General features: G+C 42.0%; 1 protein-coding gene across 1 annotated transcript in view; it reads right to left on the bottom strand.

Annotated features, from left to right (window-relative positions):
* LOC311132330 (POU domain, class 2, transcription factor 2-like) overlaps nt 1–27,982 on the bottom strand; it is a gene marked incomplete at both ends in the record, with an annotated part of 49,099 nt that overhangs the window by 2,774 nt on the left and 18,343 nt on the right. Inside the window, 10 exons of the mRNA XM_084165576.1 lie at nt 100–291; nt 720–1,010; nt 1,143–1,337; nt 3,382–3,479; nt 3,681–3,807; nt 4,073–4,306; nt 4,903–5,016; nt 12,622–12,678; nt 13,320–13,354; nt 14,065–14,130. Of these exons, the coding sequence (XP_084021702.1) occupies nt 100–291; nt 720–1,010; nt 1,143–1,337; nt 3,382–3,479; nt 3,681–3,807; nt 4,073–4,306; nt 4,903–5,016; nt 12,622–12,678; nt 13,320–13,354; nt 14,065–14,130 (1,409 nt within the window). The remainder of the gene's footprint in view (nt 1–99; nt 292–719; nt 1,011–1,142; nt 1,338–3,381; nt 3,480–3,680; nt 3,808–4,072; nt 4,307–4,902; nt 5,017–12,621; nt 12,679–13,319; nt 13,355–14,064; nt 14,131–27,982) is intronic.

The following is a 27,982-nucleotide window of genomic DNA, read 5'->3' as shown; positions in this document are numbered from 1 at the left end:
TTTCCAAACTAAGGAACAGGGAGGCAAAGGACCAAAGGCCTGCCAATGACATGCATGGTGAGGGTTGGTGGGGAGGGTGGGGTGAGTGTGGGGTCATACCATGTGCGGGCTGTAGCAGGGGGGTTTGTGCATCACAGAGGGGGGCTGGCTGGGCAGGGGAGGGGTGGCGCTGCAGGGGTTGATACGTTTCTCTTTCTGGCGCCGGTTGCAGAACCAGACCCGGATCACCTCCTTCTCCATGTTGAGCTGCCTGCCCATCAGGAGGATCTCCTCTGAGTTAGGCTTCTGGTTCTGAAGGGAACACGGTCAGAAATCATGGTCAAACATGTTGTCACAGGCCACAAACATTTTATACCGCATAAATCTGACATGTTGTCAATGTTACTTTCAACAGCAGTATTTAGATAATGAAGTGTTCATAAAAAAGTGAAATAAACTTCAATAAACTGTTGTGGACAGAGTCGTTTGTTTATGTAGGCCTCCTGTAGCTCAATTGGTAGAGCATGGCGCTTGCAACGCCAGGGTTGTGGGTTTGATTCCCACGGGGGCCAGTATGAAAAATGTATACACTCACTAACTGTATGTCGCTCTGGATAAGAGCGTCTGCTAAAATGACAAAAAAAAAATGTATGTACTCTACTGCGAGTGCAGGGTAGGGAGCAGTATGTGATTTGAGTTGGTTCCCCAGTGGTCTGGTGTGGGACCTCTCTCTTTCTCACCGAGATGAAGTTGCGCTCTAAGGCCACGCGGACGTTGGTCTCAATGCTGGTGCGTTTCTTCCTGCGGCGCCCCGTCATGCCCTCAAACCCCATCATGGGGGAGGAGAGAGAGCTGGGGCTGGGAAGCATGCTGTCTATGGCCATGGTCTCTGCATCGTTTAGCCACTTCTCAAGCAGAGGCTTGAGCTTGCACATATTCTTAAAGCTCAGGTTGAGGGCCTCGAAGCGAGAGATTGTGGTCTGGCTGAAGTCATTCCCATACAGTTTCCCCATCGCCATGCCAACGTCACCCTGGGGGGAGAGATAATTAGTGTTAAACAGTCATCTTCATTCAGGCCTCAAATTGCTCACGCTCCTCTTGACCACATCTCACACACACACACACACACACACACACACACACGCACACACACACAAACGTACCTGTGTGAACCCCAGTTTGATACGTCTCTGTTTGAAGGTGCGGGCGAACTGCTCCAGCTCCTCCAGGTCACTGGGCTCCTCGCCATGCGGGCCAGAGGTCACCGAAGTCATGGGGGCGGCTGAGGCCCCGGAGGACACGCCGCCGTCGCTGCTCTTGTCCCTCTGTAACGACGAGAGGCCGTCACCATGACGACACTACAGTACATGAGACATAAACCTATATCATTCCTGTGGAATGGCGAGGGGTGGCTGGCACACTGACATTAGCTGCTTTTGAAGGTTGATGAAAGAACTATGGCGAGGTTGTGAAGATGCATTCGTACAACATTTTATTGTATAAGAGAACAGCTATGGCTATAAATGGCTATGGATGGTTTCTTGACTTCAGGTAAGACATTCATCCATCAACAAAAAGCAATGGGGGAAAAAAGTATTTAGTCAGCCACCAATTGTGCAAGTTCTCCCACTTAAAAAGATGAGAGTGGCCTGTAATTTTCATCATAGGTACACGTCAACTATGACAGACAAAATGAGAAGAAAAAATCCAGAAAATCACATTGTAGGATTTTTAATGAATTTATTTGCAAATTATGTTGGAAAATAAGTATTTGGTCAATAACAAAAGTTTCTCAATACTTTGTTATATACCCTTTGTTGGCAATGACACAGGTCAAACGTTTTCTGTAAGTCTTCACAAGGTTTTCACACACTGTTGCTGGTATTTTGGCCCATTCCTCCATGCAGATCTCCTCTAGAGCAGTGATGTTTTGGGGCTGTCGCTGGGCAACACGGACTTTCAACTCCCTCCAAAGATTTTCTAATGGGGTTGAGATCTGGAGACTGGCTAGGCCACTCCAGGACCTTGAAATGCTTCTTACGAAGCCACTCCTTCGTTGCCCGGGCGGTGTGTTTGGGATCATTGTCATGCTGAAAGACCCAGCCACGTTTAATCTTCAATGCCCTTGCTGATGGAAGGAGGTTTTCACTCAAAATCTCACGACACATGGCCCCATTCATTCTTTCCTTTACACATATCAGTCGTCCTGGTCCCTTTGCAGAAAAACAGCCCCAAGGCATGATGTTTCCACCCCCATGCTTCACAGTAGGTATGGTGTTCTTTGGATGCAACTTAGCATTCTTTGTCCTCCAAACACGACGAGTTGAGTTTTTACCAAAATGTTATATTTTGGTTTCATCTGACCATATGACATTCTCCCAATCCTCTTCTGGATCATCCAAATGCACTCTAGCAAACTTCAGAGGGGCCTGGACATGTACTGGCTTAAGCAGGGGGACACGTCTGGCACTGCAGGATTTGAGTCCCTGGCGGCGTAGTGTGTTACTGATGGTAGGCTTTGTTACTTTGGTCCCAGCTCTCTGCAGGTCATTCACTAGGTCCCCCCGTGTGGTTCTGGGATTTTTGCTCACCGTTCTTGTGATCATTTTGACCCCACGGGGTGAGATCTTGTGTGGAGCCCCAGATCGAGGGAGATTATCAGTGGTCTTGTATGTCTTCCATTTCCTAATAATTGCTCCCACAGTTGATTTCTTCAAACCAAGCTGCTTACCTATTGCAGATTCAGTCTTCCCAGCCTGGTGCAGGTCTACAATTTTGTTTCTGGTGTCCTTTGACAGCTCTTTGGTCTTGGCCATAGTGGAGTTTGGAGTGTGACTGTTTGAGGTTGTGGACAGGTGTCTTTTATACTGATAACAAGTTCAAACAGGTGCCATTAATACAGGTAACGAGTGGAGGACAGAGGAGCCTCTTAAAGAAGAAGTTACAGGTCTGTGAGAGCCAGAAATATTGCTTGTTTGTAGGCTTAATTTGCAAATAAATTCATTAAAAATCCTACAATGTGATTTTCTGGAATTTTTCTCTCAATTTGTCTGTCATAGTTGACGTGTACCTATGATGAAAATTACAGGCCTCTCTCATCTTTTTAAGTGGGAGAACTTGCACAATTGGTGGCTGACTAAATACTTTTTTCCCCCACTGTATTTGAATTAGCTTACCAATGCTAAAACTGGATCTCAATTCAAGCACACTCTCTGGGTTACTGGTTTGGTTTTGATTAGATCAGTGTTTGGATCAATGCACCAGCACTGATTCAACAGAGCTCTTTGATTTCTGCTTGTAGAGGCCAATCCCTACTGTACTTACAAGTATGTGGTACGGTATGTTATAAAGTGTAGTCTCAACACACACACATATTTGAGGTGGTTTTCAATAATACTGTACCTGTGCTTGCAGTCCTTGCCTGGGTGGAGTGGTTAGAATACCGCCCTGGCTTTGCTGATGCTGAGGTAGTGAAATTAAATTAGGTGTCGAGAGCAAACCTGTGGAAGACAACGGAGAAGCAGTTAATACACTATTAACACTATAAAATATTGTAATTATATGAACATTATTTTATTGTATTTTAACTGTATTCTAACAACTTTATTATAACTTGTTTTAGAACTAAGCAGTAATGCCAAGTTATACATGATATTTTGTGCAAAGAGTAAGTCACAGTGTTGATGGTGGTTCCCACTTACTTAGTAGGTCCCACTTACCCTGCTGCCCCTGTTGTCCCTGGGCCTGAGGCAGGAGGAACTGAGGAGACTGCAGGTGGTGGCCGGGCATCAGGACTAACTGCTGCAGCTGCAGCAGCTGCTGGATATCCTACAGGAGGAACAGAGAGGGGGAGCAAGAGAGAGATGTCAACAAGTCATGTATGATTTCTGAACAGAGCAACATACACACACACCCTTGGAGGAAATATAATGCAAAGAAATGAGCAAAGAACCAAAATGTGCACAGCCCCAGCCTTTAAAGTAACATCACCCAAGAGTATATAGAGAAACACTTCTGACATAGACGAGTGTTGATCAGTGAGTTAGATTGGCTTAAAGCTGGTCATATCTGATCCGTGACTGACCGCTCCTACCTGGGCGGTGAGCTGGATAGGCTGAGAGAGGGTGAGCTGGGGCGGGGTTTGCTCCTGTTTGGTCAACTGCTGCTGCTGCTGTTGTTGTTGCTGCTGCTGCTGATTGGCTTGGGCGGCTGCGTGGGCGGCATGAGCAGCGTGAGCCGCGTTGGACTGCTGCACGGCGGCGGCCAGGAGCTGAGCCTGGGCCTGTTGAAGCAACAGCTGCTGCTGTGCAGGCAAGAGGGCAGCCAGCTGAGGCAGAGGAGGAAGAGGGGGAAGAGGTGGAGGAAAGGGTAGGGTTTGCCCAAAGAGAGGAGGGGGAAAAAGCAAAAGAGGTAGAGAATAGCGTCAGCCAGCATTTGAGCAGGCAGTAAGAGGCAGAGGTGGGATCAATTCCATTTTAATTCAGTCAATTCAGGAATGAGGAAAATTTGAATTTCTGTTTACTTCCTGAATCGACAGAATTGAGTTGAAATGGAATTCGCCCCAACCTTGGTAAGATGCAAGCAAGAGCAAGGGCGAAGCAGAAGAAGCCTACCCTAACCACCTACACACTACACTCTTAGAAAATGTTTTGCTATCTAGAACTTTAAATGGTTCTTCGGCTATCTCCATAGGAGAACCCTTTGAAGAAAACTTTTTGGTTCCAGGTAGAACCATTTTGGGTTCCATGTAGAACCCTTTCTACAGAGGGTTCTACATGAATCCCAAAAGGGTTCTACCTGGAACCAAAAATGGTTCTGCCTGGAACCAAAAAGGGTACTCCTATGGGGACAGCTGAAGAACCCTTTTGGAACCCTTTTTTCTAAGTGTGTACATTCAGCTAGTGTGTCTGTGCCAGTGCTTACCCCAGCAAGCTGACTCCCTGCCAACATGAGTTGTGTGTGAGGGTGAGGTGTCTGCTGCTGGGAGGGAAGCGGCACATGGGTGGAGGTCATCTCAGGGCCAGCCTCACTTTTACTCTGCAGGAGGAATAATATCTAAACATTGAATAGGGTGAAAACTCAACAGGTAAATACATGCAAAAGAGTAATCATGAAAATACATGTTTGTTTGGCATCTGGTACACAGGCCTCAGTCTAGTTGCCAAAATGGGTCCCTTAAATGGACAGAAATATTTTTTATATTTTTATTTTTTAGTCATTTAGCAGACGCTCTTATCCAGAGCGACTTACAGGAGCAATTAGGGTTAAGTGCCTTGCTTAAGGGCACATCGACAGATTTTTCACCTAGTCGGCTCAGGGATTAGAACCAGCGACCTTTCGGTTACTGGCACAACGCTCTTACCCACTAAGCTACCTGCCGCCCCATATATGGTCCAGAAATAACTTGATTGGAGCAAAAACATATTTTTTGCCTAAAACTAAGGATTTGGGTGGTTTCTTAGATAAAAATGTATTCATACTAGAGTATCATCTATATACCGTATGAACCACACAGCCAAAATTCAAGACATAGACAATTAGCAACTTCCACTATTTTTTACTGAATTACATACATAACTGATTTTCTATGCATACTGTATCACCAGTCACACAATACTATACAATGAAATAAAGAGTAATCTTTAATAAAGAAGTTAAAGTAAAAAATGGAATCTGCAATAAATAAAAATATGTCAACAGATATTTTTCAAGTCTCCTGCTCTTGTCAGTAAACAAGTCTTAACCCTTTTAACTTCACAACATCATTATAATGAATTTACTGTATATACAGTACCAGTCAAAATTTTGGACACACTTACTCATTCAAGGGTTTTTCTTTTTTGTACTATTTTCTACATTGCAGAATAATAGTGAAGACATCAAAACTATAATATAACACATATGGAATCATGTAGTAACCAAAAAAGTGTTAAACAAAACAAAATATATTTTATATTTGAGATTCTTCAAAGTAGCCACCCTTTGCCTTGATGACAGCTTTGCACACTCTTGGCATTCTCTCAACCAGCTTCATGAGGTAGTCACCTGGAATGCATTTCAATTAACAGGTGTGCCTTGTTAAAAGTTCATTTGTGGAATTTATTTCCTTCTTAATGCTTTTGAGCCAATCAGTTGTGTTGTGACAAGGTAGGGGTGGTATACAGAAGATAGCCCTATTTGGTAAAATACCAAGTCCATATTATGGCAAGAACAGCTCAAATAAACAAAGAGAAACGACAGTCCATCATTACTTTAAGACATTAAGGTCAGTCAATACGGAACATTTCAAGAACTTTGAAAGTTTCATCAAGTGCAGTCGCAAAAACCATCAAGCGCTATGATGAAACTGTCTCTCACAGGAAAGGAAGACCCAGAGTTAGCTTTGCTGCAGAGGATAAGTTAATTAGAGTTAACTGCACCTCAGATTGCAGCCCAAATAAATGCTTCACAGAGTTCAAGTAACAGGCACATCTAAACATCAACTGTTCAGAGGACACTGCGTGAATCAGGCCTTCATGGTCAAATTGCTGCAAAGAAACCACTACTAAAGGACACCAATAATAAGAAGAGACTTGCTTGGGCCAAGAAACACGAGCAATGGACATTACATTTACATTTAAGTCATTTAGCAGACACTCTTATCCAGAGCGACTTACAAATTAGACGGGTGGAAATCTGTCCTTTGGTCTGATGAGTCCAAATTTGATATTTTTGGTTCCAACAGCCGTGTCTTTGTGTGATGCAGAGTAGGTGAACGGATGATCTCCGCATATGTGGTTCCCACCGTGAAGCATGGAGGAGGAGGTATGATGGTGTGGGGGTGCTTTGCTGGTGACACTGTCTATGATTTATTTAGAATTCAAGGCACACTTAACCAGCATGTCTACCACAGCATTCTGCAGCGATACGCCATCCCATCTGGTTTGCACTTAGTGGGACTATCATTTGTTTTTCAACAGGACAATGACCCAAAACACACCTCCAGGCTGTGTAAGGGCTATTTGACCAAGAAGGAGAGTGATGGACTGCTGCATCAGATGACCTGGCCTCCACAATCACCAGACCTCAACCCAATTGAGATGGTTTGGGATGAGTTGGACCGCAGAGTGAAGGAAAAGCAGCCAACAAGTGCTCAGCATATGTGCGAACTCAAGACTGTTGGAAAAGCATTCCAGGTGACTAACTCATGAAGCTGGTTGAGAGAATGCCAAGAGTGTGCAAAGCTGTCATCAAGGCAAAGGGTGGCTACTTTGAAGAATCTAAAATATATTTTGATTTGATTAACACTTTTTTGGTTACTACATGATTGATGTGTTATTTCATAGTTTTGATGTCATGATTCTATATGTGTTATTTCATAGTTTTGATGTCTTCACTATTATTCTACAATGTAGAAAATAGTAAAAATAAAGAAAAACCCTTGAAAGAGTATGTGTGTCCAAACTTTTGACTGGTACTGTCTTCAGAAAGTATTCAGACCCCTTGACTTTTTCCACATTTTGTTATGTTACAGCCTTATTCTAAAATTGATTAAATTGTTTTTTCCCCCCTCAATCTACACACAATATCCCATAATGACAAAGCAAAAATAGGTTAAGAAATTTTAGCAAATGTATTACAAATAAAAAACGGAAATATGACATTTACATAAGTATTCAGACCCTTTACTCAGTACTTTGTTGAAGCACCTTTGGCAGCGATTACAGCCTGGAGTCTTTTTGGGTATGACTTTACAAGCTTGGCACACCTGTATTTGGGGAGTTTCTCCCATTCTTCTTTGCAGATCCTCTCAAGCTCTGTCAGGTTGGATGGGGAACGTTGCTGCACAGCAATTTTCAGGTCTCTCCAGAGATGTTCGATCGGGTTCAAGTCCGGGCTCTCGCTGGGCCACTCAAGGACATTCAGAGACTTGTCCCGAAGCCACTCCTGCGTTGCCTTGGCTGTGTGCTTAGGGTCGTTGTCCTGTTGGAATGTGAACCTTCGCCCCCAGTCTGAGGTCCTGAGCGCTCTGGAGCAGGTTTTCATCAAGGATCTCTCTGTACTTTGCTCCGTTCATCTTTGCCTCGATCCTGACTAGTCTCCCAGTCCCTGCAGCTGAAAAACATCCCCACAGCATGATGCTGCCACCACCATGCTTCACCGTAGGGATGGTGCCAGGTTTCCTCCAGACATGACGCTTGGCATTCAGGCCAAAGAGTTCAATCTTGGTTTCATCAGACCAGATAATCTTGTTTCTCATGGTCTGAGAGTCGTTTAGGTGCCTTTTGTCAAACTCCAAGCGGGCTGTCATGTGCCTTTTACTGAGGAGTGGCTTCCGTCTGGCCACTCTACCATAAAGGCCTGATTGGTGGAGTGCTGCAGAGATGGTTGTCCTTCTGGAAGATTCTCCCATCTCCACATAAGAGCTCTAGAGCGCTGTCAGAGTGACCATTGGGTTCTTGGTCACCTCCCTGACCAAGGCCCTTCTCCCCCGATTTCTCAGTTTGGCCAGGCGGCCAGGCTCTAGGAAGAGTGTTTGTGGTTCCAAACTTTTTCCATTCAAGAATGATGGAGGCCACTGTGTTCTTGGGGACCTTCAATGCTGCAGACATGTTTTGGTACCCTTTCCCAGATCTGTGCCTCGACACAATCCTGTCTCGGAGTTCTACGGACAATTCCTTTGACCTCATAGCTTGGTTTTTGCTCTGACATGCAATGTCAACTGTGGGACCTTATATAGACAGGTGTGTGCCTTTCCAAATCATGTCCAATCAATGGAATTTACCACAGGTGGACTCAAATCAAGTTGAAGAAACATCTCAAGGATGATCAATGGAAACAGGATGCACCTGAGCTCAATTTTGTCTCATAGCAAAGGGTCTTAATACTTATGTAAATAAGGTATTTCTGATTTTAATTTTTAATAAATTAGCAAAAATGTTTTTATAAAACAACAACAAAAAAATGTTTTTGCTTTGTCATTATGGGGTATGGTGTGTAGATTGCTGAGGATTATTATTTTTTAAATCCATTTTAGAATATGGCTGTAACGTAACAAAATGTGGAAAAAGTTAAGGGGTCTGAATACTTTACGAAGTCACTGTATATATGGGTGATTTTGCAAATACGGGCCTTTTTGTGTCTCAGGGTTAGATTTTTAAGATAAAATGCTAATTTAGATGTTTTAATTTCACATCCATTCAGTAGAGACTAAAATAACCGTAAACTTATTTTTCAGCTTTCAATATGTTTTTTATTTTTTATTTTCTAAAGCATTTCATGTCTGGATTTTACTGTTTTACACAGTTTTTGTCCTGCCTCAAACCCAGACTTTTTACATTCTGCTATGTATTACACTTACAAAAGTCTTGATAATTCGAAAATATTTAATGCACCTGTTTAAAAAAAATTGTCAAATAAATGGAAACTATATACATATTAATATAATAATAATATGCCATTTAGCAGACGCTTTTATCCAAAGCGACTTACAGTCATGTGTGCATACATTTTTACGTATTGGTGGTCCCGGGGATCGAACCCACTACTCTGGCGTTACAAGCGCCATGCTCTACCAATTGAGCTACAGAGGACCACATTAGCTGTGCATAAGCCATTTGTTACTTTTTTTTTTACACAAAATACAGTCGTGTCTAAGTAGTGTGTCATTACCACCACGACAAGCAAATTACATGATAATACAAAATAAAAAAAGGTTTGTGTACTTGGTTACCATGGATATGAAGTGACAGTGGAGCACATGGATGTCATGGAGGGAAATTCTAATTTTGATGCCGGGAAATAATAGAAAAATAAAGGTAAATATTTGTATTGTACGTCATTACCAAATAGGCTATAATTTCATCAAATTATGTTTGATTTTTGAAATTATGTTTTAATTATGTGTATTTAGGATACATTGTATGCTAGCTGTTCAACTGGAGTTAGCATGCTAGAATCCCTGCTATTTATGACCAAATATGGTAAAAGTGTCATTCCCACCACACGTCATTACCACCACATAATGAACTGTGATAGTATGGACAGAATGTGGTGGTAATGACAAAATGTATTAGTTCATCAATTTTTACTAACCTTAAGACCTGAAAACAGACACAAATTACATATATGATCATGGTTAAGTTGAAATTCAACACTTATTTGCTAAATAAGACCATTACATTTTGTATTATGTTAGGATAATTGAGTGATTTTGATGTCTATTTATGTGACTTACTATGGTTATTACTGACTATAAGATCCCCCTAAATCAACCAAGGAGAGGACAAGCACATACACTATATATACAAAGTATGTGGACACTCCTTCAAATTAGTGGATTTGGCAATTTCTTCCACACGAGTTGCTAAAAGGTGTATAAAATCAAGCACACAGCCATGCAATCTCCATAGACAAACATTGACAGTAGAATGGCCTGTACTGAAGAGCTCAGTGACTTTCAACGTGGCACCGTCATAGGATGCCACCTTTCCAACAAGTCAGCTCGTCAAATTTCTGCCCTGCTAGAGCTGCCCCAGTCAACTTTAAGTGCTGTTATTGTGAAGTTGAAAGGTCTAGGAGCAACAACGGCTCAGCTGTGAAGTGGTAAGCCACACAAGCTCACAGAACGAGACCGCTGAGTGCTGAAGCTCGTCTGTCCTCGGTTGTAACACTCACTACCGTGTTCCAAACTGCTTCTGGAAGCAACGTCAGCAAAATAACTGTTTGTCGGGAGCTTCATGAAATGGGTTTCCATGGCCGAGTAGCCGCACACAAGCATAAGATCACCATGCGCAATGCAAAACGTCGGCTGGAGTGGTGTAAAGGTAGCCGTCATTGGACTCTGGAGCAGTGGAAACGCGTTCTCTGGAGTGATCAATCACGCTTCACCATCTGGCAGTCCAATGAAAGAAATATGGGTTTGGCGGATGCCCCAATGCAGAGTGCCAACTGTAAAGTTTGGTGGAGGACGAATAATGGTCTGGTGCTGTTTTTCATGGTTCAGGCTAGGCCCCTTAGTTCCAGTGAAGGGAAATCTTAACACTACAGCATACAATGGCATTCTAGACGATTCTGTGCTTCCAACTTTGTGGCAACAGTTTTGGGGAAGGCCCTTTCCTGTTTCAGCATGACAATGCTCCCGTGCACAAAGCGAGATCCATACAGAAATGGTTTGTTGAGATCGGTGTCGAAGAACTTGACTGGCCTGCACAGAGCCCTGACCTCAACCCCATCGAACACCTTTGGGATGAATTGGAACGAATGGTCTGTTCTATATCTTCAATAAAATTAAACATGTACAATTGTGACATTAAAATGTTTAATGGTATTTTTCATCAGTTGTTTTATCTGAAATGTCATTTCCACCACACGCTGTCATTACCACAAGCTAAGTCAGTATGAAAAAATAAAATGTATGCACTCACTAACTGAGTCCTCTGTAGCTCAGCTGGTAGAGCACGGCGCTTGTAACGCCAAGGTAGTGGGTTCGAACCCCGGGACCACCCATACACAAAAATGTATGCACGCATGACTGTAAGTCGCTTTGGATAAAAGCGTCTGCTAAATGGCATATTATTATTATTATTACTATTAACTGTAAGTCGCTCTGGATAAGAGGGTCTGCTAAATGACTAAAATGTTAAATTACCATCACGGTACATATTTGTGAGGAAAAGGTGTAATAAATTACAATTGAAAGTGATGATTTTTCCCATATGTGAATCTTATATGCTTGTTCTTAAGATAATTCCTAAAATAATGTAAAATATAAAGATTTTGACGTGGTAAATAAATACATGTTTCTGAGTATCATCAAGGCATATATGGACATTTAGACATGACAATGATGAATACATATAATAAATAAATAAAACAATTCATGTGAAATGTTATATAAAACACCTTAGGCACAATTTCTGTAATTTCCTTTTAAACTAAAATAGCAAATTTTATGACGTGGTGGTAATGACATTTCCCCTCGGGTATTTGGGGAAACCGATAAAAATCTTTATATTCTTAAATAGTATGGTTTCAGCCACTATTCGATCTTGTTTCCAGACAGAGTGAAGAAAATATTCAGATAGATAAAAAGCAGTTATAAGAGGTTTCATTTTCAAAAACATTTCACATCTGAAAGTGCGGTATTTGCAAAATCAACCATATATGAATTTGATCACCATTTTAGGCCCTAATGGGGGCTCACAACATATAGTACAAAATATATTACCATGCATAAAATGTTGAGCTCTGTTGTGTATATAATTTTAGAATATTCCAAGTTGGCTGATGATTTCTGACCTGAGGAAGCTCCTATCCATCCATCTACCCATAACACTCTTTTTTTCCTCGATCTCCCTTCATTTCTATATATCAATGTCTATAGTCTGTCTCTCTTAAGAGAAAGCAAAAGGTTTTTCCTCCTCTTCTGCAGCATGTCTTTATAAAGTGAGTTGTGCTCGTTCCTACTCTCTAGTTGTCAGGAGTTGATGGGCATGTCAGCATTCGTAATGGCCCAAACATCCTAATTTGCATATTGGCCAATGTCAATGCAGTACCACCTGAGGCATGTCTGTAGGGACTAAATAGATAAGCCACTCACACACACAAACACACACCATCTTTATCTCTCTCTCTCGCATGTGAGTGCACTAATTCACTCACCTTGGTGCTGCTCAAGGTAGAAGAAAGACTGAAGGGACTCGTTTTCATTGGCTGAACCTGTGAGGAGACGAAAGGCAACAAAAAACCCATTCAGACACAGATCTTTAAATCTATTCATGTGCAAAGCCATAAACACTGTTGCCATTCCAGGTTGATAGAATACCTTGATAGAACTCATCAATTGAATCCACGTGTCTCCTAATCATTTTCATTTTTACCTTAATTCAAACCTATCCAAAAAAAAGTATTACAGTAGGACCTTAGAGATAGGACAATTTTTAGGAATGGAGGTGGTCCTGAACACAGAAATGTCTGTAACACTTTGAAATTAACTTAAAGACAGCATCAAACCTTTATAGAAAATGTTGATTGCATATCTTTTCTAATAATTTAGCCAGATACTGTAAATATCTGATATGTTTTTAGCAAATCTAACCAGCATTTATGTTTGTCTGTAGCCTACAGAAGTTTTTTTGCATTTAGTAGGCCTACATGTCCCGGTTTAATTTTGCCCGTTCGATGACCGGTTGGTGCCAAACTCTGAGGTTTGTATCTTTGAGGTTCTACTGTATACACTTATTCAAATAATCTTATTACAACCTTAGAGCAAACAACAAGAATATATAAAAAACAAATAACAATAAATAAAACAACAAACTAAATTTTACATTCAATTAAATTAAATTGAGATGACAAACCTGATCATTTGCATCGGGACTGTTCCTCTCGGAGTCTGTAAGATAAAAAGAGGGTAAGAAAGACAGAGAAGAGAAAATAAAAAGTGAAAGATGGAATTCTAATAATCTACTGTAAATGCCTCAGGCTGTTGCCAAACTTGAAATAGGTTACTTCAAATGTAAATTACTAACATTCCACATCCTAGTTGTCAGCTAAATCTAGTAGAAACATAGGTGTGTCATGATATGACTCTGAGCTGTGACCTATATGGAGGTATTGTGTCACGTGCATAAGTCATTCAAACAGGCTGACTAAAACATTCTCATTTTCTATTCGGAAAATGTGAGAAACGTGACCAAAGTAGAAGATTTGAGGTCTGTTATTGTGGATGTTTTGTGTCATAGGGCGGCAAGGTAGCCTACAGCGGTTAAGAGCATTAGGCCTGTAACCGAAAGGTCGCTGGTTTGAATCCCCGAGCAGACTAGGTGAAAAATCTGTCAATGTGCACTTAACCTTAAATGTTGCCGTAAGTTGCTCTGGATAAGAGCATCTGCTAAATTACTTAAATGTAAACACATCCAAAAACAATACACCAGATTAGCCCACTCTTACCAATCAATATGAGAACACAGACAGATGTAAGCACACATACACACAACATACTTTCATTCAAACATTCCTATAAAATGAAACAGGCCTAATGATGGCACACAATGATGATAACTGATATTAAAGCAACACATAATGCAGTCTCAAAATGGTTACCTGTGCTCTCCCCTGGAAAGTCTGCCCCAGGCTTCTCATCCTCTGCTGGTTTTGACATCCTGATATCTGCTGGGGAGAGAGGGAAGCAGGGTAAATATAACATGTTTCCAACTGACAAACATCCCCAGCCCAGCATATATGGAGGGATGAAGATGAGAGATTCACTGGGAGAAAATCCCTCATCCTTTCTTCCCAGTCCCTCCCTCCCTCCCTCCATCTCTTCTTCTTCTCGGCTCACACAGTGGCTTCCCGAGTCAAGAGTGTCACAGGGCCATGTTCAGTCTTATGCAGTAAGACTCCAGAAAGCAGCCAAAGACAACATTTCCATCAGAGTGGTTTAATGAACACAAATGAAATGGTTAGGAAACCTGGCACAAGGCTAGGTGGCACAGATCAGTCTTTTCAAATCCCCCCCCCCCCCCCATAAATCCAACTAATCTGTTTGTAATAAAGTCAGCGTTGGTAAAGGAATGTGATTTTCTGGAAGGGAAATTGCAGCATGAATAACAGTCATATGTTTTTACAGAATAGGAAAAATAAACGATTTCATGGCAAACATAAATGTGAAAGTGGTTTTCAAGATTTCCAAATACATTACATATAATAAATACACAATACAAATTATTATAATACATTTTTCACATAATTGGAGATATGAATACTGTAACTGTATCATATAGGCTAGGTCTACATATTTGGGAATGTCTGTCAAAAACCTCGATAATGTAATTGCATAGGTCTAGGCAAATGATTACAACAGGTAATTTTGCAGAATAGATAAGAGGCTCAAGTTGAAGTGAATTTATTTCGGCACACACGCTTTTGACAGAAATGTAGTATTCTCCAAATGTAGCCTTATGCCTCAAATAGATTTTAATTTGTTGAAATAAAAAATATTCTTCATAATTTGTCTTGAATAAATGAAAAAACAAAGGTTAAGTTCGACCTACAGCGAATGACACAACACGTTTTGAATAGAGATTTAACAAGCTAATAGGCTATACTTTTTGCATGCATATCTTATAAGATTTAGTAATAGTCTACACTTGTTTTAATTGCAGTATAGGCCTACCTATGTTATAATAGCTGCAGTAATTATATTTCAAATAATAATTAATTTTAGGCCTTATGAACCTGAAATGAACATATGTAGTGTCATGTCAACTCCGACATTTTCCATTCGATGTTTTTACCTCTAATGTAAATATCCACATGTGAATAGACAAACGTTTAGCCTAGCTGTTATGAAATCCTAAAAACTTCACATTTTCAAACAATGATACAATTCAAGAGTTACCTGGGTTATCGACATTCATGAGAAAATACACATATTTATTGGAAGCTTTGGTATGGTAGTGTCCTTCCTAAAATCAAGGCTGTATATTTGCGCGTGACTCATGTTGCATACCTGCAGATATCCTCAAGCCCAATGATTAATTTCGCGCCATTTATTGGGCCAAACAATGAGCCTAAATAGTTAACACAAGGCTAAAGTGAACACACTGTTTCATTACATTACTGACCAACAAAGCCTACTTGAAGAGGAGGTCAAATAGATTGTCTACAGTAATAAGCCTCTATGCGTATAAGCGAAACTTCGAGCATCTTCCACCCACCCGTTCAGTCTCTATAGGCATACCATTTCTATGAGCTTTTTTTGGATGCCTAAATTCTTCCACTTTCAACACTAACACCATGGTGAGTCACTGGTTTAGTCTTCTTACAATTCTAATGGCTCTAATTACAATTATAATAGGCCTATAATTATATGAAGCAAAAGTTGAGCGTGCTGCTCTGAGTAAAAACAATCAAACTGCAAATAATTCCACTAGCCTACCCTGAAACTGATCTCTCTGGTTCCTCCCCATTGTTTAAGTGAAATACAATTCATGGCAGTTGGGCGAATTGAGCCTGCTCTGAGATTTTCTTTACTAATAACAACCTAAATAAAATAAAAATCAGTAGGCTAACTTATCTTTCTAATTCCTCCCCTATGTGTAGGTGAACGGCAGGCAATAGACATACTACTGTATATGGCTGCGTGTTAATAGCTCATTTACATTTCCAGGAATGTGATCATAATCTTAGGGCAACCAAAGCAAAGTCCTGATTTGTGCCTTTCTGACCATAATGTCAATCTGACCTGTGATTCATTGTTATGGAATAGCCTACTACTTGACATACTTTACTTTCCATCACTAGTCTTCATATTGTATTGCCTCCATCCCCAGAAAGAGAGTGGGTGTTACAGAATAACACGAAGACATGCAAATACACACCGCCAAATACACACCGCCTAACAATGGTTATACACATCTAGAAGTAGCGGTGAAATGTTACCCTGGTAGCCTGTACATACATGAGTCTATGCTTTACGCGCGCGCGCGCACGCGCACACACACACATTGATCTTCGTCAGGAGAGATGAACTGACATTTCATTACAACTATGACCGGCAGAGCTCGTTTTGATGTTCACAAATTAGCAGTGGTTGTTACTGACGGCAACGCTAATTAACCCCCAAAGCCTCCACCCCAGGAGAGACCATTAACCAGTAATTGGTACAAGACGAAGAGCGTAGTACTTACCTGGGAATCAGACATTATTGTGCGCCATAGCCACCATTTTACAGCAAGAAAGTAATTATTCTGTGCTGACCTTCCTGCTTTCTGTCTCTTTTTTGCCTTTCCTCTCTCTTTTTATTGTATTCTTTCCACATTCACTCTTTCACGCAAGGCCTAAGATGTAGCTACACAAATAATGCAAACTGAGCGTTTAAATCTATAGATATTAATATAGCTATAGCTGAGCCTGAATAGTCAAATGAGAGAACGAATAAATCATAAATGTGAATGTTAGGCCTGTTAGGGGTCAGGTTTTAGCTGTATTCTACATGCTAATATGTGAGTTTAAAGAGATGGTGATGATGAACAGGACCTTATCACCTCACTCTTAATCTCCCCTCCTCCCACTAGGACTGGTGCCACCCTTTCACCATCCCCCTCTTACACCCCCTTCCTCCTCCCCCCACATCCTGTAACACATGTAGTGCATGAGTGAAGGAAAGAACACTAGAAAGAGAGGGGGGTATTGGAAAAAATATGACAATGCAGGTCATGTTTTGAGGGGGAAGCGGAAGGGGAGGGAACATTTTTCAGATGTAAGTGGTATATTGTCAAAACTCTAATGACAAAACTCTAAACTGATAACACTTGTATGTTCAGAACCTTTGATTGTGCATTCATTGAGGTTTCACACATCTTTCACCCCTGAGTCATTTATGCAAAATCTGTTTTCTGTGAAATGGCATGAGCACATAGGATCACCATTTAGTCATTTTAACTAGCATTTAATGAGAAAAAAGAAGAAACCCGCACACCGCTGTTATCAGTATCACTGCTCTTTATTAAGTTCTGGCGAAGGCCTTGAGGCAGATACGTGAAGCTTAATAAAGAGCAGTGATACTAGCAAGAGCAGTGTGCAGGTTTCTTATTTTTTCTCATGTTATTCAACTGTTACCATGCACCTGCAACAAAGATAGCTCAGATGTGTGAGTGCCTTTTGAATTTACCATTTAATCCAATAGCAAAAAATACAAGATACACATTTCAAAACTGTTATTTTTGAAGTGCTCAATAGAAGGAGTAGTAGATGGTAAATATACTTTTCTATACAGTATTTGACTATAACCTGACATGCACAATTTTTTATAATTTGTATCCAATGGCAGGTTGTGAGCATGTTGAGAAATGTGTCAGTCTTGCTGTTTCATTATCCTTATATAGTACATACGTAGGACAAACAATCAGAAATAAGGGTATTGTAAAGCTACTGTAAAAATGTATCACGGTGTTGTATGCCATTTCTGCCCCATGCAACATTTTACAAGATCACCTTTTCTACGTGATTTGTCAGCTGATACAGTATTGCCTGTCTCTCTGCTTGAAATTCATCAGCTTACAGTGTATCAATGAAATTCAGATAATGAGTGGAAAATATTGTTATATACCACCCAGGTATTTCAGCAGTGCATTGTACACCTCACTATCATTCCAAATGGTAGCACATAGTGACTCTTTTCACTTTGTACTATTGAAGCACACTGGCTGATGGAGAATTATGATGTAGTATTTACAGCCACATCCATATATGATTTGGTTTTACCTTCCAACATAAATTGATGTCAAATTGATACAGTGTTCAGCAGTTATCAAACTATATACGTTAACTAGGCTTAACATCATTTTTGTTCAGTAGTTATCTGTTTTGAGCAGTTTGATTAAGTGATAGTTAATTGGATTGTAAAGAAATGGCAAGAAAATCCTATCAAAATTAAAGTGAATATGCATTTTGAAAAGCAGACCCTTACAAAAAAAGATTACCGTTTTGAAACTGTAGTAAAAGTGCAGTAACTGCCGTCGACTGTGGTATTTTGGACGTAGTGATTGCAGAATAACTGCTGTGTACTGCAGTTGAACTGCAGTCATATTGCACTGTAACTGCAGTTACACTGCAAAATTACTGCTGTAAAAAAAAAAAGGTTTTATTTTGGACACAGTATTTGCAGCCTACTGCAGTTGTACTGTATTCTAACTACAGTTAGACTAAAGTGTACTGCAGTTATACTGCACTCTGACTGCAATCTTTTTTCGTAAGGGGATACTTACAGTGTATTCTGAAAATATTCAGACCTCTTCCCTTTTTCCACATTTTGTTAAATTAGTCTTATTCTATAATTGATAAAATTATTGTTTTACCTCATCAATCTACACACAATACCCCATTATGACAAATCGAAAACAGGTTTTTAGAAATGTAAAAAAAAAAAAAAAAAAAAAAATTATTATTATTTACATAAGTATTCAGACCCTTTGCTATGAGCCTCAAAATTGAGCTCAGGTGCATCCTGTTTCCACTGATCATCCTTGAGATGTTTCTACAACTTGATGGGAGTCCACCTGTGGTAAATTCCATTGATTGGACATGATTTGGAAAGGCACACACCTGTTTATATAAGGTCCCACAGCTGACAGTGCATGTCAGAGCAAAAACCAAGCCATGAGGTTGAAGGAATTGTCCGTAGAGCTCCGAGACAGAATTGTGTCGAGGCACAGATCTGGGGAAGGGTACAAAAAAAATTCTGCAGCATTGAAGGTCCCCAAGCACACAGTGGCCTCCATCATTCTTAAATGGAATAAGTTTGGAACCACGAAGACTCTTCCTAGAGCTGGTCGCCATGCCAAACTGAGCAATCGGGGGAGAAGGGCCTTGGTCAGGGAGGTGACCAAGAACCCAATGGTCACTCTGACAGAGCTCCAGAGTTCCTCTGTGGAGATGGGAGAACCTTCCAGAAGGACAACCATCTCTGCAGCACTGCACCAATCAGGCCTTTATGGAGTGGCCAGACGGAAGCCACTCCTCAGTAAAAGGCGCATGACAGCCCGCTTGGAGTTTGCCAAAAGGCACCTAAACGACTCTCAGACCATGAGAAACAAGATTCTCTGGTCTGATGAAACCAAGCGTCACGTCTGGAGGAAACCTGGCACCATCCCTACGGTGAAGCATGGTGGTGGCAGCATCATGCTGTGGGTATGTTTTTCAGCAGCAGGGACTGGGAGACTAGTCAGGATCGAGGGAAAGATGAACAGAACAAAGTACAGAGAGATCCTTGATGAAAGCCTGCTCCAGAGCGCTCAGGACCTCAGACTGGGGCGAAGGTTCACCTTCCAACAGGACAACGACCGTAAGCACAAAGCCAAGACAACGCAGGAGTGGCTTCGGGACAAGTCTTTGAATGTCCTTGAGTAGCCCAGCCAGAGCCTGGACTTGATCCCAATCGAACATCTCTTGAGAGACCTGAAAATAGCTGTACAGCGATGCTCCCCATCCAACCTGACAGAGCTTGAGAGGATCTGCAGAGAAGAATGGGAGAAACTCCCCAAATATAGGTGTGCCAAGCTTGTAGCGTCATACCCAAGAAGACTCAAGGCTGTAATTGCTGCCAAAGGTTCTTCAACAAAGTACTGAGTAAAGTGTCTGAATACTTATGTAAATGTGATATTTCAGTTTTTTTTTTTTATATATATATATGTGCAAAAAAATCTTTAAACCAGTTTTTGCTTTGTCACAATGGAGTATTGTGTGTAGATTGATGAGGAAAAAAACGATTGAATCCATTTTAGAATAAGGCTGTAACATCACAAAATGTGGACAAAGTCAAGGGGTCTGAATACTTTCCGAATGCACTGTAAATATGTATACAAATTGAAAGAGTGATTTGGTGCAGTGAACAATTGACTTTGTGAATTAGTTTGTTGTACTCAGTCAATTGAAAATGTGCTTAGTTTTGAAACAAGCCATTTTGATGATCTGTTTCGATTTTTGTGCTTAGAGTTGTGGAAATGTAACAGAAACTGTATTAGGGTCAGTATCAAGTTCAAGGTCTGAGAAAGAGGAAGGAAGGAGAGGTGGTTTCAGAACGTACAACGTGGGAGAAAGAAAGTGAGAGGCTGGGCAGAAGAAGAGAACAGCAAGCCGAAAGAGGAAAAGGAAAGAACGGGTGAAAGTGTCACAGTTGGAAAGTGCTTGGGTGGCTGCTGGAAACTGCTAGTCATACGATGAGAAATCGCCTTCCGCCCACCTGCATGGCCGCCTTCACTCACCATGCACCTCTTTCTCTCTAATTTTCAAATGTCTTACTATCAGTTCTCCACAGTCGCCTATGTAGGCAGTTATGTTCTTATCATAAATATTCAGTTTCGTTTGAGAATCTATTAACAGGGTTTGAGGAAATTACAGTAGCTAAAGACCGCCACATGGTGGCAGCACTAACCTGCTGATTCTGAGGAGGGGCTGACTGACTGCTGTAGGACAACCAGCAGGATGAGACCTGCTGTGGTGCTTCACTCATCATCAGCACACTATATTTCCTCATAACTGCAACACATAAGCTCTCACATTTCAACTACCTTAGATTAAAGTTTTATTACATAGACTCAGTATTGCCTGCTTCTAGCGTGGTAAGAGCTCGGACAGTCTAACTTTGTGAAACTCACAAACGCAGCAAAACACTGCTCACTGCTCAAAGTCTATGCTGTCAAGCATATGGTTCAAGTTCATTGCATCTCCACAACATTTATTTAAAAAGAGGAGTTGGAAATACTGGAAGAAGAATACTGGAAGATGACCGATATAACTGCTTTCACATACACTCATCATCCACACACGCATTCACACAACCACCTCATCCACATAATACATGAAAAGAGTCCACGTAACAGGGTTTTTAACAGTCATACCCCCATACTTAACATCTTCACCCCTCTGGCCAGGGGTTCTACTTCCCCCCACCATACCTCACCCCCCCAGCCCATCTCTATATACCTTGGCCAGCAGGCTGTGAGGGTCCCCAGTCTAGCAGTGCTAATGTGAGTGGGGGGCCTCTCGGCAGATGATGTATCTGTCTTTGGGCGGTGCGGGCTCTGACAGGGGCCGAGGCAGGGGAGGAGAGGGATGCTCAGGGTCACTGTCAGGGAATTAGGAGGAGAGGGGGAGGGGAGAGGAGGGAGGGTGGCTGCAGGGGTCTTGCTCCATCTCGCTCACGCCTGTCAGGGGACGGTGACAGACGGCGCGTGGGTTGTGTGTGTGGGGGTGGATGGGGCCAGTGTGAGGGGCTTCAGGGGGTGACAGGGGGGCCTTTTTGGGGAGAGGAGGGGCCAGGCAGGCGTGTGGATGTCAAGAGGTCAGCCACATGGCCCCGACCAACAGCAAACACCCTATTCACCCCGCGCCTCCTGCCTCGCTCGGCCCTGGCCCCAACCCCCCACCTCTCTCTCACACACAGACAGACAGACAGACAGAGAAGACAGACAGACAGACAGACAGACAGACAGACAGACACAAACACACACACACACACACACACACACTTACACACAGAGGACTCATCTGGGGACCCTCTGGGGGACCCTGTGGTCTATGGGGCTCTAGAGACCATGCTCACTTGTGCTCTGCCCCCACAGGACGCCATGTTACTGCTAACTGCTATTCCCAATGTATACACTATCACTGTCCTGGGGACGTATATAAAACTATAGGACCTGTGTGTTCTAAGAATTTCAACAATCAGAGAGATCGGTAAATCAGTGTAGAGGCTTACTGAATTGCATCTGAGCAGGCCCAATGAGGAGACGGAGAAAATGACGTGACCGTTGCATTATCCACTGACAAGAACCTATACCGTTACTGCTGCTGCTGTACTGCCAAGCTGCCTCACACTGACACACAAATGGCCAATGTAACTCAGTACATGATTTAATTTTTTAAGTCCCTCAAGGAGTTGGACCACTACCTGGTTTACAGACAATGGAATGGAACAATGGCTGGATTTACAGTGGGGAGTTAAAGGTTTAAAATGAGACCGTAGTCTCTTCTTAAGGGGGAGTTGACCATAAGCGGTAAGGTTTGTGAACAGGGGTTGTTGTGAGTTGATGACCACACACCCACACATTCAACAATTTCTACCACTGCTTTTCACAACTTCAGATGTAGGCTATTCCGGATGTCTACTATTCATTTCTTTACAAATTACGAATTTCTGCAAATAGATGAATCTCTGGAAAAAATAGATGAATTTCTGAGGATATACTACTGGACAAAGATTGATGCAGCATTAGGCCACTTCTTTGTAGACTTGATAAGGTTAATCCAATAAGCTTGGATTGTAAAGCAACATTGACAGCTGCTCATCTATCACTTTCCCCCCTCTCAGTCTGCACCTATCACTGCTCTCCTCTGCTACTCTCTCTTTTTATTATCTCTCTATCTATCCCTATACCTCTTTCCTTCTCTCCTTTACTATTCATCCCCGGTTCACAGAACTACAGGGTGCAGCAGCACTGGTCAGCAGTGGCGGTCATGACATCACTGGACAACACTGCACTCCAATAGGACACATAAGCCCGTTGCCAGGCAACAGCAGTGAAATTTCAATGTGTATGTGCCTGTGTGTGTGTGTGTGTTAATCATTAAGAATAAATATGTTTTTCCACTCTGTAGCCCAACTAATTGAAAGGCTTGAATAGGAAGAAAACCTAGCGCTGAACGGCGTATTTGTTTAGACTTTCTGAAGCCATTGTAAGGTGACTGCACATACTTGAATGGCATTGAAAACACCCTTAAGGACCAATACAGTTTTTATCTACAGTAAAATAACTCTGCCTTTATTTTGTTCCTCTCTTACAGCAAAGTTGAATGTCTTTCAGATTCTTTCCGTGGCCCTCAAGAGTGAGTGTGTGCAGATAGGCAATTATTTTGTGCAGATGTATGTTTGTACATGTGTCTAAGTGTGTGTTTGTGCATGTGTGTGTGTGCGAATGCTTCTCTGGAGTGTTTATTATATCCGATACAGTACCTCTTTCTCGCACCACATATTTCTGGGCCGATCGATCCCTCTGACTCCCGACAAGACAATAATCGCAGTTCTCTCCCTCACTCCTTCTCCACCATTATTACTGACCTCCCCAGGGAGTGGGATGGAGGGATGCAGATAAACAAAGAAATGGAGGGAGAGGAGAAGGGGAAATAGCCACTGCGTGTTACTTTCCTCTCTTCATCCCTTCCTCCGTTGGGGTGGACGGCTGGACGCAAAAAGATGGAGGGAGAGGAAGAGTTGGGGAGAGGGAGGATGGAAGGCTGGTTTTGGGCCAGTGGCGGGGACAGAATGGAAAGAGAATGGAAACAGGGATGACCAGAGTATTAGAGAGAAAGAGAGAGAGAGAGAGAGAGCAGGGGACTTGGCATGAAGGGATAAAGGGACAAATTCACAAGGATGGAGGGGTCTACGGAAAATGGAGGAGAAGCCAAATAAATGTTTTTAGAGGAAGAGATAGAAAGGAAAGTAGTGGCAGTAGAGCATTGGGCCTTTCCAATAAAAGGAGGAATGACAAAAGGAAGAGGGAGTGACAATGAGAGTAACAAAGACACAGTGCCTCTTCCGAATAGAGAGGTTACAGATAGGACTCAAGAGAATAAAATGACAAGACAGAGACCGACGAACATACAGTCCAGAGAGAGAGAGGTTGAAAAAGAGATCTGGATGTGGCCAAAATGAAAGCGTAAAGGCTTTAGATATAAGAATGTCTAGTGACTCTCTTGACTTGAACAACAGGGAACATAAACTTAGACTTAGAATGACTAGAATGAATAGAATAGATTCTATTTCTATGGACATAAAACTTGGCTAAACTGTTGTGAATATCCATCTGCATCAAAAGTGTGATGAAAGCGCGTACAGACAGAGTCATTCGATATGACAGCGCCTCCTAACCAACGAAACAATGTGATCTACAGTATGTGTTATGGTCAGCGTTAGATTGCTCGGTTTATAGGTCTATCGATTGGCCTAGACTTAAATTGGCTCTCAATTAAAGAGAACGATTATTTGACCTCTTTATCCCTCCTGTCTTTCTCTCTTCCTGTCCTGTTAAATATTCCCCCTTTCCCCCCTCCTCCCTCCCTCCATCCATCGGCACATCCATCTCTCTCAGTGTAATACCAATTTCCTCCCTTCCCCCTTCCTCTAAGACCATCACCCTATCCCCTCTCTTCTTTCTTCATATACCCCCCTTTAAACCTCTCATCTCTCTTCTCTCTCTCGCCTTCCCTTCATCCTTCTATTTTTCTCAGCGTTTCACCTTTCCTTTGGGCCCACACTTTCTCAGTTCCTCTCCTTCTTCCGCTCTATCAATCTCTTTAATATAACAATGATGAATTATTGAGTCTATTTATTCAAACACCATTAATTATATAATACGTGATGTAGGTGCACATGAAGAGCCGTGAAAAAACGGAGGGAAAAAGAGGGAGGAAAGAAGGGTCTGAAAGAAAGAGAGAAAGAGAGAGAGAGAGAGAGCGAGAGAGAGAAGAAGGTGGTGGTTTGTGGTTGGGGTTGGAGGGGAGAGGGGAGGGGATGGGGGGGTTAGGAAATTGGTCTGGCTAGCGGAACAGCTTTTCACCCCTCTCGCCCCCCCTCCCTCTCTCTCCCTCCCTTCCTTCCCCATTCTGCTTTGTATTCTGTGGAGATGACAGGGAGAAAGCTTTATTGCTCTGAGTTTGTATCGATCGGGGCCCCTCACAGGGGTTGCTCAGACCCACGCACTCTGGAGGCACTTTCGCAATGGCCGATGCCTCCACTCCTTACCCCCCTCCACCCCCCACCCCCCCTCCCTCCTTTCTTCCCCTCACCCCTCTCTCCTCTCTCTCTGGCTCAGCTCGCTGGGGGATTCAAATTTGCGTCTCCCTGTTTTCAGAGGTTAAGAGGCAGAGCGCCCAGCTTTTTATTTACCTAACCGCACTCCAAACACAACGCCCGAGTCACACACATAAAGCTCAGAGGCCAGACAATATAAATGTGAATGAAAACATGAGTATAAGTCTCCATATATTCCCCCCACTGGTCTCCCATATTCTCTCTGTTCCTCCTTTGTCATTCCCTTCCTCAGATTTTTGTTAGTCTAGTAAATGCCAGTAAAAAATACCCTCAGCAAAAGCACAAAAAATATATAGAAAATAGAAAAGTCAGTTATAACACTGAATAAATATATTTTTTTACACATGTAAATGGATAAATATATTTCTGATGAAAGATGCTGGATTTGACCAGTCGCAACAACACAACTGGCATCCTGACTAGAAATTCAGCAGAAATCCCTGAGCACTCACGGTTGGACTAGGGATAAGAGGGGCAGATTCTGAATTTGGGGATAGGAGGGGATTCAATCGGCGGTCCAACAAATTCCCCGGGGAGTGCGATTCGACGATCGGGCCTCTTGCAATGTCGCCGTGTGCCCTTGGGCCTGGAATCTGCACCCACAGTTCCCGAGGCAGACTCTAGCCCGAGTTATGCAGACTACACTGTCTCGTTGTTCAGTTAACAAACTCCATTTGGTGGAAGGTGTGTTGAGCGAATCGGGCGAGGGTGGGGGTTGGCAGGATGGCTGATCCTGAGGGCCATACTTCCTTTTGTAGATGCGACAGTTGCTGGCCACAGCTCTTATCTCTCTATTTTTACCTTTCCTCCATCAGCGGACCCTCTGACCGTCTCGTCACCACTTATGTTCACTCACAAAATGACACACGAAAAAAGGCCCTTCTCCTCTCTCAGACGGTGAATGTCGTGTTGCCATGTCGGCGCTGTATGGTCGTCAAGCACCGCAATTTTCGACAAGGACAAAAAACAATGTGTCTGAGTGTGTGTGAGTGTGTGTTGGCTCGGATTCGAGTTGGCCGAAAATCCTATGGAAAATACACTGCTTTGTTCCGTTTGGTAAAATCCTCTAACTGGCCAATTGTTTAGAGAGTGGGCTTGTATACTTCTTAAGTTTTGACTACATTAATAATCACGAGGTCAAATCTGTTTGAATTATCAAACATAATTGAAATTGATTAAATTATTTCTGTAGATTCAGGTTCTTACAAAGCCACCTAATAAGCATGACTATATAGTTACAGATGTAGTATCTTAATTTGATCACCCTGTTGCAGGAGAACTTTCCTGCAATTCATGAAATGTAAAACCTGTAGTGTATTTGAGGTTTAAAAAGTATTCTGAAGTTTGTAATTTCCACTTCGAAATTTCAGACTTGATTTTCCATTACAAAAACTCCATTAGTTATAATCCACATAATAATTCCCATTTCCTGTTGCTGCAGGATTATTTTCCTGCTGTAGCAAACTGGCTCAAATTAAGATCCTACATCTGTAATGACTAATGCAATATGAGATTATGTAGGAATAATCTAGCTAAATTCTCAGATGATGTAAACAATTAGTAGTTATAGCTTGAAACAAAAACTAAATATTTTTTAGAGCATTATTATAAAGGCTTCAACACGCTTACGAGATATAAGCCATTATACCTGCAGGCTAAGTAAGGTAAGGTAAGTGTTACCATGGTTTTTCAAACATATCGATGCATGTATTTTCATCCCTTCAATTCATATCCCTGGAAATCCATTTTGTGAGGAAGAGAAATGATCGAAGTAGAACATAATTGTGTAAGAATGCTGCAACTGCCCATTTGAGCAATCATACAATCATACAATTACTGATTGTACTAGTCAAAAAGGTTATACCAGTAGTCTGTGTAATGCTGCAGCAATTATGTGTGTTTGTGAGTGTGTGTTTGTTTGTGTGTGTGTGTGTGTGTGTGTGTGTGTGTGTTCGTCTTTTGTATTAGTTGAAACCGCAGGGGAGACTATAACAGTGATAACCTTGATGGAAGAAAGAAAAAACGACTTCATATATAGGACGGAGGTTTGCACTTGTTACAAAACAACAGGGGGATCATATACAATACAGGAGTATAGAGGATCGAAAGATCTGTGTGTGTATGTGTGTGTGTGCACACGCTTGTGCTTGCATTCGTGTGTGTGTCCTGCATCCATATGTGCGCACACATGTGTGTGTGTCCTGCCTGTGTGCCGTGGCCCTAGGCATGCTGGTAGGCTACATGCTGGACCAGCACAGTGTCATGTTCATCTAGGGCCATTTAAACATAGCTGCAATGAGGCCCGAGTGGCTGTAGAGCCCTTCGCATCCCCGGCTGACCGCCATTTCACACCACTGACCAGTATAAATTGGATCAGGGTTCGTTCACATTGCAGGCGGCAAAACAAGATAAACAAAATGGCCGCAATGTCTCTCCACTGTGTCTCTCTGTCGCACTCAAGTTGTTGAATGGAGTGAGAAGAAGCACAGATCATATAACAGCTGGGGGAGAGAGAACAGGATGTGCTTTAGATTTGAAATTGTGTACAGGAAGTACAACCTGTAAAAATACATGTACAGATATACAGTTGAAGTCGGAAGTTTACATACACCTTAGCCAAATACATTTAAACTCAGTTTTTCACAATTC

Source organism: Coregonus lavaretus (genome assembly GCF_964263955.1).
Source record: "Coregonus lavaretus genome assembly, chromosome: 7".
NCBI lineage: Eukaryota > Metazoa > Chordata > Actinopteri > Salmoniformes > Salmonidae > Coregonus > Coregonus lavaretus.
The sequence above is the reverse complement of the archived record's forward strand: the minus strand, read 5'-3'. Positions and strand labels throughout refer to the sequence as shown.